The sequence below is a fragment of the Miniopterus natalensis genome, chromosome 4 (genome assembly GCF_054644295.1).
Source record: "Miniopterus natalensis isolate mMinNat1 chromosome 4, mMinNat1.hap1, whole genome shotgun sequence".
Taxonomy (NCBI): domain Eukaryota; kingdom Metazoa; phylum Chordata; class Mammalia; order Chiroptera; family Miniopteridae; genus Miniopterus; species Miniopterus natalensis.
In genome coordinates, this window is record NC_142084.1 from 78168122 (window position 1) to 78181168 (window position 13047).

General features: G+C 54.5%; 1 protein-coding gene across 1 annotated transcript; it reads right to left on the reverse strand.

Annotated features, from left to right (window-relative positions):
- Window positions 1–405: 405 nt before the first annotated feature.
- GRM6 (glutamate metabotropic receptor 6) lies at window positions 406–12131 on the reverse strand. Its single transcript, XM_087816889.1, has 10 exons — window positions 11625–12131; window positions 9263–9479; window positions 8824–8959; window positions 8064–8218; window positions 6871–7011; window positions 6569–6769; window positions 4765–4910; window positions 4058–4681; window positions 1294–1605; window positions 406–603 (listed from the first exon to the last, which is right to left on the reverse strand). The coding sequence occupies exons 1-10, from the start codon at window positions 12126–12128 to the stop codon at window positions 406–408; spliced, it is 2634 nt and encodes an 877-aa protein (XP_087673015.1). The 5' UTR covers window positions 12129–12131.
- Between the last annotated feature and the right edge of the window lie 916 nt (window positions 12132–13047).

Sequence of the window (13047 nt, forward strand, 5' to 3'; positions counted from 1 at the left end):
CCCAATCCCTAGGTTCTGGCGGTTGATCAAGGAGTGGAAACCTCACTCACGCTGGGCCAAGCCCAGGAAGACATTGCCACCTCTCAACTTCAAATCAGAGAGTGTAAGTTTAGCCCCTCTCTAGAAATAGAAGCCTCTGAGTGGCCATTTCCCACCGTGGGTAGTAGGTCTAGTTTTCAGGGAGGAAATATGATGATGCCAACATGCACAGAAAAGCAGGGATAAAACTGGCATGTGGGTCCAGGTCTTTCTGGAGGCCAGCCTCAAGACGTCCTGCTGGGCGTGGCCTCCGTGGACCCCCTCCTCTGACTCACTGCAGGCCTGGGCTCCTCACAGCTCCCACTGTGCAGCAAGGGAAAGAAAAGAAGAGAGAGGGAGCAACCGTCCCATTCACCCCCCCCCTCACTACTTGGGGGTCTCTGTGTCCTCACCCTTGGATGGGGCTGCCATTGTGGAGGTTGCTTTGAGGCTCCGCTTCCGCTTCTGCACATTCTGCTCCGGGTGGAACAAGATGACGTAGGTTTTGGGTACATAAAGCATGCCGAGGGACACCGACGCACTCAGGCTCAAGGACACAGTCAGTGTGGTGGTCTGAATGTAGATCTGAGCCATGGAAAAAGGGACCAGGTGGGACTCAGCCCTGTTCTCTCCCACCCCTACCTCCACATAGCCTGGGCATGAGCACTTAGAAAAGAACAGCTGCATAAGCAAAGGCCCTGTGGCATGAAGAAGTGATAGTCATGGTGTGGCTCCAGTGTAGGCAGGATGGAGGGTGAGTGACATGGCACTGAGTGGACCAGTGACTGAGGGAAGACAGTTTCATTCACAGAGAGTGACACTTGGGGAAATGGCCCATATGCCTAAAAAGGACTAGAAGATATTAATAAGTAAATGGACATGTTTTCAAACGTATAAATGAATGAACAAACTGAGGTTGAATAAAGGAGCAAGTGAGCAACCATGTGGATGAATGAACACATGTTGCACTATGCACATGAACAGCTGAGTAAATAATGATCGAGCAAATGGATCAATAGGTTAATGGATCAGCAGGTAGAGAGTATATGATGAAATAATTGAATGAAAAGTTAATCGATGGTTAGAAGTGTGGATGAATGAATGGCTGAATGAACAGGAGAGGGTGATCAGAAAGACAAGCAAGTGAACAAGTACTTACGTACATGGCTACATCAACCAACCCAGCAACCAGTCATATGTGTGACCCAGCTCTTGGGACAATCAAGCCCTTCCTTCTGTGGACAGGTAGGAAACCAATGGGGGACCCCAAATTACCTTTTCAGCTGACTGGGCCGTGCCAAAGAAGATAGGCACAAAAGCCAGCCAGATGATGCAGGTGGTATACATGGTGAAGCCAATGGGCTTGGCCTCGTTGAAGGTCTCGGGCACACCACGGGCCTTGATGGCATACACCGTGCATGTGACCATGAGCAGGAGGCTGTAGCCCAGGCAGCCGATGAGAGACAGATCTGACATGTCGCACTTGAGCACCCCTCTGGCTTGCTCTGGATCCACTGTCCGCTGCTCCTCATAGTCGATCACGCTGTGTGGGGGCTGGGCCCCCAGCCATGCCATCACTCCCACCACCTACAGGAGCCAACATCATATCAGGGACACATTCAGACTGGCCACCAACTGAGGTCTCTGGAGGGTCCCTGGAGGCTCCGGACCTACTGGGAGGGGATGCTTAGGCCATGGAGAGGAGAGGGCCTTCCAGGAAGAGAAAACTCAGGCCCAGTGGAGAGAAGGGGCTACAGTGGAGGTGTGTGCTAGCAATGTCAGGGCTGGCTGGGTAAGGGGCCCGTGGACATCCCCTTCCTGTATTCCAGCCATTACCAATGTCATTTACTGAGCCCTGCAAGGTGCAGTGACTGCAGACAGAATCTGTGGAATTGTGATCCTAAACACATCTTCTCTGTCTATCAAATGGGAGTCATCATAATCTGTTGCAAGAACACGATGCGAGCTTGGAGGGGGAATAATGCATGTACCACTGATTAAGGGCCAGGCCCAGTAGAGTGTTCTCTCCTCACAACCATCCATCCAGGCAGTATCACCTTCCCTGTGTAAACGTGAACCACTAGCTTGTTGCCATCTAGCAGCATGGCAAACCTAGTTCCTGAGGACCCCCTTCCTTTTCCAGATCCAGAGAACTGTTGAACAGGATGTAATGAAATCACTTGTGAATGCACAGTGCAGCCCAAAATGCAGAGGCCCTTAGTGGAGAATTGTAAGAATGTCAGGAGTTGATGCTGGGCAGCTGGGAGGTTATCAGAGTAAGACACAGGTCCTAACAGTAAGGAGATAGAGCTTCAATTTCCTCAGTGACAGGAGACATGACTTTGAGCCAAGGGCAGCTGGGGAGCAGGAAATAGAACACCTGCATGACGTCAGGACCCTGAAAGGGCTGTCCATACAGGTCATTCCCTATACCAGTGCAGCAGATTTAGGGGGAGGGTCTGTGCACCTGGAGCAGTGCTAAGTGATCCTGGAGGAAGGGATGTTTTATAATAAATTGTACAACCAGAAGGAACATCTTTTGATGATTTCCCCAAAGGCAGCATCATCATGAACAAGGGACTAATAAAATGTCACGGCACCCACTGTTCAGGAAGGCAGCATGGAGGCTTTTCTTAAGAGCAAGTCTCCAGGTGGGGGAGAAATGTTTCCCATGAGAAACTAAAACTCAAGGCCTGTGATACGCAAGAGTAGCAAACAAAATGTAGGTCACCGATTTTGCATCCCCTGTAATTGATAAAGACTTAAGATCCAACACATGTAACTAACTCCTACAAAATAACAGAAAATTATCAAAGCATGGAATCAGGCATGCCCCAGAAGAGGACACTGCACTAGCAATGAAGTCGAGGCAAATTGAAACAACAGTGATACACCATTGTACACCCATCATTTTGGTAAATAACTTAGTGAAGTTGAAAGTGTGCCTCTTTGAAAGGGTCCAGGGTTTCTGGAAATGAGGGAATAATGTGGGGACCCCCTGGTGAGCTGGAGGGCACGGAATGTAGTCTAAGCATCTCTGTCCTGGGGTGAGGTGCGCATTGGGGTTTTCAGGCAGAGAGGCAGTGAGATGCCTTTTCAGGATGAGCTGGGCACCGAGATTTTGGCCCTGATAGGGGAAGCTCACGCCTTGCATGTGCACGAAGCATCTTCCAGCTGTGAACCGCATGGACCAAGGCCTGTGGGTGGGAATGAACGTGGTACATGCATGACTGGGTAGGGAGAAGCGCTCACTTGGAACGGAGAGCACGCTGTTCCCCTGGCCCTGAGAACTGGGCTGGCTCTACAGTGTCACACCATGTCATACACACCTTTCTCTCAGCACCCTTTGTACAGAAAACATCCAGGGCTTTCCAAACCATGGAGTCATTTCCAAAGCTGTGGCATTACTGTCTTAGAGAAAGACCCAAAGGAACTCTGCTTTTGCCGCCCATACATCATAAAACCTGGTCATTTATGGGACAGGATGCTCCACGCCATGGTTAGTCACATCTGGGGCCTGAGTCTCTCAGCAGGCGCTGGGCAGCAGCGACCCCCTTTATGGAAACAGATTCCGTACAGGAAAATTAATCAGACATTTCTTTGCTTTATTTTTATACGGGAGCCAATTGTGGAAGAGTATGTTCAATTTATGAAACTAATTTCAACGCTGGCGCTCCCTCCTGACTGGCCCGTTTTCCTTCCAGGCCAAGGTGGAGGAGTGGCTGCTCTTAGCCGAGTTCTCCTTACAGAAGAACGGTAGGGCTCTATCTCCTGAGGCTAGATGTTTTTCCAAAATAGAAAACCGTGGCCTGGAGCATCCTGTCCCATACCTGGCCGGATTTTATGATGTATGGGCGGCAAAAGCAGGGCTCCTTTGGGTCTTTCTCTAAGACAGCAATACCACGGCTTTGGGAATGACTCCATGGTTTGGAAAGCCCTGGATGTTTTCTGTGCAAAGGGTGCTGAGAGAAAGCTGCGTATGACACTGTGATCTCTGAGTAGAGGCCCCCCCCACGCACCTGGGGAGCCCGGGACCCACCTGCACCGCCGTGAGGCTGAAGGTGATGACCAGCTGCGAGGTGGGGCTGATGAAGGGCGGCGGCGTGACCGAGCGCTTCCCCTGCTCGAAGATGCGGTAGATGCGGTTGGTCTTGGTGAAGAGCGCGGAGTAGCTGAGGGTAGTGCCCAGGCCGAGGAAGAGCCTCCGGGCAGCGCAGGTGGCCGCCCCCGGCTCGGCCACCATGAGGAAGGTGATGGCGTAGACGAGGAAGATGCCCGTGAGCAGCACGTAGCTGAGCTCGCGGCCCGAGGCGCGGACGATGGGGGTGTTGTTGTGCCGCACGAAGGTGGCCACCACGGTGGTGGTGGCCGCGATGCCCAGCGCCGCCAGGAGCAGCGGCGGGGCGGCCCAGGGCGAGGCCCAGGTGAGGCGCACCACGGGCGTGGGCCGGCAGCCCGTGCGGTTGCGCGTGGGCCGCAGGTGCCCGGGGCAGGCCTCGCAGGTGAACTCATCGGCCTGGAAGCGGTACCCGTCGCAGGCCTCGCAGTGCCAGCAGCAGGGCACGCCCTTCACCATCTTCTTGCGCTCTCCAGGCCTGCAGGGGACGCTGCACTGAGACTGCGGCACTTCCCGGGGGTCGCCTGCCCACTGCAGGGCGTCCACCTGCGACACAGGACGCGGCGCCTTTGACCTCCGCAGCCGGGGCGGGTCGCCGCCTCCCACGCCCCAGCTCCCGCGCCACTCACGTCCAGCCGCAGCGCCTCGGCCCACTGGCCCACCGCCTGGTACCCGCCGCCGCCCGAGCTGCCGTTGGACGCCTGGTACTGAAAGATGTCGTATCTCCCGGGCGCGTCCCCGTTCTCGTTGAACATCACCGGGGTCCCCGCGCTGCCTGGAGGGAGAGCCTGGCGTCCTCAGCTGGTTCCCCAGCCCATCCACGCCAGCCCCCTGGAGAGGCCACGGGCCGGCCAGGGTAGAGGGGGAGCTCGACAAGCACTGCAAAGGTGCTCAGCAGCATCAGGGAGATGCCAATCGAAACCACGGCGAGATACCACCTCCTGTCCAAGAGGACAGCCACTGTCCAAGTAGCAGAAAATACCAAGGATGGGCCAGGACGCAGAGAAATTGCTGGTAGGCGTGTAAAACTGCAGTCATGGTGGAAAACAGTAGGATGGGCCTCAAAACGCTAAACATAAAATTACCACATGACCCAGCAATTCCACTTCTGGGTATAAACCCAAAGGAACTGAATGCAGGAGCTCGAAGAGATACATGTACACTCATGTTCATAACATTATTCACATCAGCCCAAAGGTGGAAGTAACCTAAGTGCTCATGGGGGGTTGCATGGATAAACAAAATTTATGTGGTCTATCTATAAATTTTAGTCAGCCTTAAAAAAAGGAAGGAAATTCAGACACATGTAGAGCATGGATGAACCTTGAGGATACTGTGCTAAGTGAAATAAGCCAGTCACAAAAAGACAAACACTTTATGATTCCACCCATAGGAGGCATTTAGAGCAGTCAAATTAATAGAGATGGAAAGTAGAATGGTGTTTGCCAGGGCCTTGGGGGGGGGGGGGAGGCTGGGAAGTTGTTTAATGGGATCACAGTTTCAATTCTGCAAGATGAAGAGTTCTGGAGATTGGTTGTACAACAATGTACACAACTAAACTGTACACTTAAAAGCAGGTAAGATGGTAAATACACTATATTATGCTATATGTATGTTACCACAATTATAAAAGAAAATAGAAAGCTTGACTGTCCAGGTGAAAGGATGAGTTGACTTGCACAAAGGTCTGAGTGTTGACATGAAATTTGTACTAATTTGAACAATCAGCTTTATTTCTTTTAGAAGCTTGTTCTGTCAGCTTGTAATGCTGGTCTGGGGTGAATTCAGTTGTGCTATTTAGCAGAGAGCTTGGCAGACAGAAGGCACTCAATATTTGGTGGACAAATAGAGTTTTAAGTTTCTAAATAGTAATTGTACAAGAACTGTATCTCTCCCCACAAATGAGCACAGCCAAGTCCATTTGGGCCTTTTCAGAGCCCTGATCATGTGCCAAGCCCTCTGCTGATACCAGGGGACACATCAGACTCACGCCTTGTGCTCAGGCAGTGCAGGACCTAGCTGGGGCAGAATTTGCAAGCTGGAGACTCACAGTGGGCAGCATTCCACATCGTAGGCAGTGCCTCTTCACTGTCTGCCCTGTGCCCCAAGAGACCAGATGCCTCCAAGCTCTGTGCAGTGGAGGCGAGAGTTGTGTGTGACCTGCTGAGGGTTTCGGGCAGAAGGAGTCACAGAGAAATTCCCCAACACCTGAATTTTTCAAGTTGGGGCATAGGGTGCTGAGGCCTGGGAAAGAAGGAGTGTTAAAAGGTGGCCCCCAGAACTCGGCTCAAGTCCCCAGCTCCCATGCCCAGGTGCTCCCTATACCATGCTGCTTCTCCCATCCCTTTGCTCCCGACTCACCCCAGGTCCCACAGAGATATCCATCTTAGGGGACTTCCCCTCACTCGTGTAGGGGCTCTGGCACCCACTCACCGTTGAAGCGGACTGCCCGAATATACTGCAGCAGTGTCCGCCCGTCGGTGGGCTCCATCTCCGGGCACAGGCCTGTATGCCCAGGACAGAGCGCCTGGTGCATGCTGTGCAGGGCGTGGGCAATGGCGTACACCGCGTCGATCACAAACTGCACCTTCCCCTCCTGCTCGTAGATAGAGTCTCGGCCGATGCGTTCCTCACCTGTCCTAGGGATGCCCAGAGGAAGTGTGCCTGGCCCCAGATGCCTGATCTGGCCTCCCACCTTCTCCATCACCTCTCTTGCCACCCTTTGCACCTCTCACCTGTGCATTTGCGGGTGGAGTCGTCTGACTGGGTACCTGAGCTGGTCAGTTTGCAGTTAAAATTATCTTCCCAGAACTCTGCAAACCAGATGTTCCGGCGATTGTTCTCCAGGGAGCGCGTCACGAAGTACTGGTCAAATCCTGAGAGGGAGGGGGAGGAGGGTGGCAACCATCTGAACCAGCCAGTTTCTCCTGTGTCCCTTCACCACTTGCTCACTTTGCAGCTAGGAATGGCCATGAGACCAACTTCTGGTCTGTGAATTAAAGACATCTGGGGGTTCTAGGGTAGAATTTGCATCCTGATGCAAACTCAGAGCCTCACTACATGAAATACTTTTATGCTGCACATTCTTTCCTGGTTAGGATGCTGCTGTGAACATGTAATGGGTGGAGCTTCAGCAGCCACTTAGTAAATTTGATGCCACAAGTGTGAAGAAATATAGCAACCACAGAGGAGGGAGAAACAGAAGAGGGGATAGAACTCAGGGCTTTGACTCACTACTACAAACCTGAAGTCTTGTCTTGTGATGAAATGCTTTCATTACTAAAACTATTCTGTCTAGTTCAACACTTGCAATTGAATGCATTCTAATGGGGGGGGGGAATGTGAGGTGGGTGTACACCCCTAAGGGGTATTAGTGTGGGTGTCAGGGCTCAGCGTTATGAGGGTCCATGCTTTACAAATAGCCCTGACACCCTCATCAAGCTGTCTTCAGTTCAGCTTTTGGTAAAATCAGCAATACTGTTGTAAAGTGGACATGCCTGCTAGATTCTTCCAGATATTCACAGGTGGGATGGTGGGGGCGGGGGGAGGAGGGGAAGCCTTGTTACTTTGAGCCACAGGACAGCATGTCCCACGACCTTGGTTCCTCTCCCTCCCACCTTCACCCTGAAATCACAGAATGAGGAATACAGATATTGAATTAAAAAATTAAACAAAACAAAAAACACAAACTAACAATTTTTTTACCCTGTACGGTGGATGTGCTTTGCCTCATTTGCCAGCTCATTCAAACACTGCTTGGAAGGATGTATTGATAGAATCTCAGAAATATAGAACCTGGTAATCTTAGAAGGGACCTGGATCTCAGTATAATTATACCAATGGGGGAAATGAGTGCCCCAAGAGGGATGGTGAGGAAGGATGGGGTGGGGGTGGGGGACAAAGTGGAGGAGGGCATCCCTACACTCACCATCAATAGAAGCTCTTTTGGGCAGGATGGTGATAGCCCCCACTGCCACATCCTCCAGGTTCAGGATGGGTGAGGTCTTGGCTCCCCAGCTGTCTGAGCCAACCCACAGGAAGTGGCCTGTCAGGTTGGCCTCACGTGCAGCCTCTAGGACTCTCCTGGTACAAACAGGGCTGGGGGTGAGTAAAGGCCTGAGTCTTCCTCCAGCTTACCTCTGGTCAATTCTCATTCTTCCCTCTCCATCTATCCCATTCCACATCACTCATCAGACTCTCATATTTCAGGAAAAATGGAGTGTATGGTGTTTAGAACACTTGCCCTAGGCTTCTCGGGTGGCCAAGGGTCCAGGCAGACCCTGGCCCAGGCTTGACTTCTGTAACCCAATTCACACTGCCTGAAAGTAGGGCCTCCCTTCTCCCACAGAACCTCCTGCTGGCTCTGCCCCGGGGCTCCTTCCCTGATGCTCATTTTCTGCACTTAGATCTGCCCACAGGTCTCCCCTACTGTGAATTAAGAAAACAGACATATATTCTTGTGTGTTTCCCTGGCTCGACTTAGAGCATATTCACCTAGACCAGGCCTGCTTCATTTCTGGGGGCACCAGGCAGAGATAGCAGCAAGAAAAGTGTGCAGGGGGAGGGGGGAGCAGGAAAGAGGGAAAGGGTGGAAGGGGGGATGTACATGTGGGGTCATGTGAGAAGACAAGGCAGGGCCTTCAAGGAGAACCTCCGAAGAACAGTGACTGAGGTGCCATCCATCTCACCTGATGTCATCCTCGTTGGCAAAGATGATGATGCCCCGAGCGTTGGGTGTCTCCATGAGTCGTCTGATCACCTTGTTGAATTCTCCTGGCTTTGGTTCTCTGGGAATCTTGATGGACTGGGCAATACAGACTCCTCCTGGGTGTCCGGGATGCCAAAGTCAGCTTTCATCAATCCCGCCACCCACCAGGGCTCCCACAGTGCGTGACTATGTAGTGTAATTACTCAGGGGCCTGGGCCAGGGATCTGCGGGGCTGAAGCCTAGCCTGGGTCCCACCTGCCAGGCCATGAGGCAGGACTGAGTCCTCAAAGGTAAAGGGCACCGCTGATAGAAGACACCATTCAGGCTCCCCACCATGGACCCAGTGCCCCTACATCACAGCCCCTGGCTCACCCCTATGTAGACTCCTTGGTGCCTCCGACCCTCCTGCCCCAGCTCACCAGCTTCTCGGGAGATCTGCACAAAGGCTTCAACCCCACTCTCGCCATAGTTGCCCTCAGAGGCCAGCGTGGACACATAGTTCCATCCCAATGCCCGCACGATGTCCACCATGGCCTGGGCCTGGTAGGAATCGGGGGGCACCACACGAGAGAAGAAGTCGTAGCGTGTGGAGTCGCTGAGCTCCGGGGCCGTGGAGGCATAGCTGATCTGGGGGATCTGGAGGGGGAAAGGACACCTAAGCTGTGGGTAGAGAGTCAGTGACCCCAGGAAGGGAAGGCAGTGGGGACCCAGGACTCAGGTGGGGCACAGAAGATTTGGGGTAGGGAGCTGAGAACCACTGGGAGTAGCCAGAAGGTGTGGGGAAGGGCCTGCATCTTGTGAATAGGTCAGATGAAATAGGGGAAGTCTGAGGGTCTAGGGCAGAGGGCAGGGCCGCCACATCCAGTTGTGCAGGACGTATCTGAGCAAAGGAGCGGTGGGAGCTCCAATCCAGCCTGCAGCCAATCTGGCCTCTAGGCACAGGCTGTGTCTGCCCAGGAGAGGGATATCCTTGTCAGCCCCAGAGGAGACAAGTTTTCTTTCTTCACACAAAGGAGCAGTCTGTGTGGGTGGGGGCAGCCCCAGGAGGGGTCAGAACAGAAAGGGGAGCTGGGGAGGAGCATTTGATTCAAGGCTGTGTCTGACCCAAGGGAGGGGCCTGTTTGGAACTGGGTTTATCTGCGTGCATTAGAGTAATTGATGGCCAGGATGAATGACCAGAGCTGACCCAGGAGAAGTGGGGCAGCACAGGTGAAAAGAGAGGGACAACAGTAGCCAAAGGCTGAGAAAGCCAAGAAGAGGGAGGGTAGCAGACAGCGGGGCAAATCAGAGCCACGGAAAAGAAAGACAGAGTCACAAGGGAAGCATCAAGTGGGAGCTGGTGTGAAAGTCAGAGGGGGGAAGGTTCTGGAGGGAGGGAGCTGAGCCGGTCTAGGGGGAACAGGGTTATTCGAAGCAGGACAGAAAGGAAATGTGGAGTGAGAAAATCTATGGAAGGGGGAAGGCGGAGCCGGAGGAAGAGGGAAGGAGAGCGAGAAGGAGGAAAGGAGGCCGATAGGAAGGAAAAAACAAAAGACAGGGAAAGAGGGACGATCTGAGAAAAGGAGGCAGAGGAAGGCCTGCCGGCCGTGGGGCAATTAGCCGAGGCTGAAGTTACTCTGGGCACTCCAGGCACTGTAGTTTAATCTTCAGAAAAGCCTTCCGGGTGGACCCTCCTTAGGGAAATTCCTTTAAAATGCCTGAGAGCACAGGGTGTGGTTGAGAAGTGAACTCAGAAACTCTCATCTGTACTTCCGGGCTAGGAATTGCAAAACCACCCCCAGGGAGCCAAATCGGCCCATGATTGTGCTTTGTGCACCGTGTCTTTATTTTTTTTAATGTTTAAATTCGTAGCCCGTGTCTAAAATCTGGAGGTGCAGCACCACCTCTGTCCTGGGCTGAACTGGTAGCCTTGGGCCCTGGGTTCACAGAGTCCTGCTCACTCAGCTACAGTCCTCATCTGGACCCTGAAGGCCCTGAGTTTGAGTTGCTGCACTAGACCTAGAGGGAGAAAGACAGAAACCAGAGCTCCAGGCAGGGAAGGAGACAAATGTGAACACACTTGAGCTGGTGAGACAAAGACACCTCCCAACACACACACACACACACACACACACACACAAGCATTAGGCAACCACACAACCTCTCTCAGTGCCAACTAGAAAGTGCAACTGCATGCTCTGCACCAACACTGCCATCCAGTAGAAACTGGAGTGGGGAATTAAGTGGGTGCAGATGATGGAAGGGAGCCCAGAGAAAACCTCCGCCTAGTGCCATGGAGGTAAAAACAGAGGCCACTTTTGGGATAATCAGAGAAACTCAAGAAACAGAGGTCCCCTGCCCAGCCAGATGGAAGGAAAGCCCTCCTCTCTTCTCAGGTTCCAGGGAAAACTTGCTCCTTGTCACCCAGAGTTCTCACAGGGTCCAGGGTCAGGACCTCCATGCACGGTTGTGCAGGGTGTGCCCCAAACTAGACACAGGAACGAGAGGTCAAGTGGAGTCTAAAGTCCAGGGCGCCCTGCTGTCAGCTAAGGTCGGTTTCCCTGAACGCACAGCGGGCTGTGTGTGCGGGAGGCAGCCGCTGGGGGGCGCCAGAGCAGACAAGGGCGGCTGCAGCGGCCGGGAGGACCCGGCTCAGGCAGGCGTCGGGCTGGACGCGTGGGGTTTCTTTGAAGCAGCTGTTTGTCTTTGTGCATTGGAGCGATTTCTGCAAGGAGCCTAGACCTCAGCCACCCCAAGGGCAAGGACCAGAGAGAGGGGCTGGGCGCCCTACGCGGCGCTCACCGCAAACAGACGCAGCACGTTGGCGACCATGATGGAGACGGAGCTGGCCGAGGCCCCCACGACAGCCACCACGCGCTCGGGGGGCGCGGCGCGCAGGGGAGGGACGCCGCCGGGGCAGCGCACTGCCGCCTCGTCGCGGTCGCCGCGGCCGCGGATCAGCGCCTGCACGAAGCTCAATGCCTGCTCCAGCGCGTACGTGTCCCGGGAGCAGGTGTCCAGCAGCCGCGCCCCCAGCCGCACGCCGGGCAGCAGCTCCGGGTCGGCGTTGACACGGTCCAGCGCGTACAGCATGGCCTCCAGCCGGTGCACGCCCTGCTCCTTCTTCAGCTGCCCGCACGCCCTGCCCGCCGCCCCCCGCGCGTGCACCGGGAACAGGCCGCCCAGCGTGAGGCCGCCAGCCAGGCGCACCGAGCCCGCCGCGCCCGCCCGCTCCAGCATCAGCACCAGGATAGGTGGCAGCAGCGCCAGCAGTGGCGGCTCCAAAATGCTCCGGGGCCGGGCCATCGACTCCCCGGGCTGCGGAAGGAGACCAGGCAGAGAGAACGGAATCGGGGGACGCTCTGAGTGCCTGCCGGGCCGGGGAGAACCGGGGAAACCGGAGCCCCGGGGGTTAGGGACAGGGACCGCGCCATAAATGTTGGCTGAGCCAGTCCGAGAAGAGGTGGGATATCAACTCGGCACAGCCCCCGGCCTCCCCGTCGCTCTCAACACCCTCTGAACCTTATCACACGGGTCCCCTGCCCGACCACTGTCTCCAGCACGCGAGCCCGCCCCTTCCCGACAGTCCGGGCGGCTCTTCGTGGGCCCATCCCCAGCGCGCACCCAGGGGCGCCTCTGGAGCCACACTCACCCGTGCCCGCCGCTGCCGGGTCTGGGCGCAGCTGTGACAGCTGCCGAGGCCCCGAGAGAGGGGATTTAAGGATTGTGGGGAAGGGATGAGAGGCCTCCCTGAGGGCGGAGACCCCTCCTGAGCAGGGGTGTGCGAAGAACTGGGTCTTTCCGCATCTCCTTTCCCTCCCTCTCCTGCGCCCTGGGCTTGTTTCTTTCCTGCCTGGATGTGTGTCTGTCCTGATTCTCTGACCATCTCTCGGGCTGTCTCTGACACACACACACTATTCTGTCCTCCTCTGTCTCTTGGTTTCCTTGTTTTTCTATTTCTGTCTCTCTCTCTACTCTCTTCTCTTTCTGTCTCTCGGTGTCAATTTTTTTTTCCCTCTTTCTTTGTCTCTCTCTGTCTCTTATCCTTTTTTTTTTGGTCTCCCTCTCCCTTTCTTTCCTGGCCACAGTCTCTTTACTCCAGCTGCCTAAGGTAGTCCCAACTTTCTCCTTGCAAAATCCTGCGGTAAATCCATGAGCAGAAGGAGAAAGGAGCACAGGCTGAGTGAGCTGAGTGGGCCTGCACAGAGAGAACAGGGCTGGGCAG

Coding starts and splice junctions, on each gene's coding strand:
- GRM6 (XM_087816889.1), bottom strand. CDS start 12,128: ATGGCCCGGCCCCGGAGCATTTTGGAGCCGCCACTGCTGGCGCTGCTG. Junction 4,682..4,764: donor CCGAGGCGCTGCGGCTGGAC/GTGAGTGGCGCG, acceptor CCTGTGTCGCAG/GTGGACGCCCTGCAGTGGGC. Junction 1,606..4,057: donor TCAGCCTCACGGCGGTGCAG/GTGGGTCCCGGG, acceptor TGGCTCCTGTAG/GTGGTGGGAGTGATGGCATG.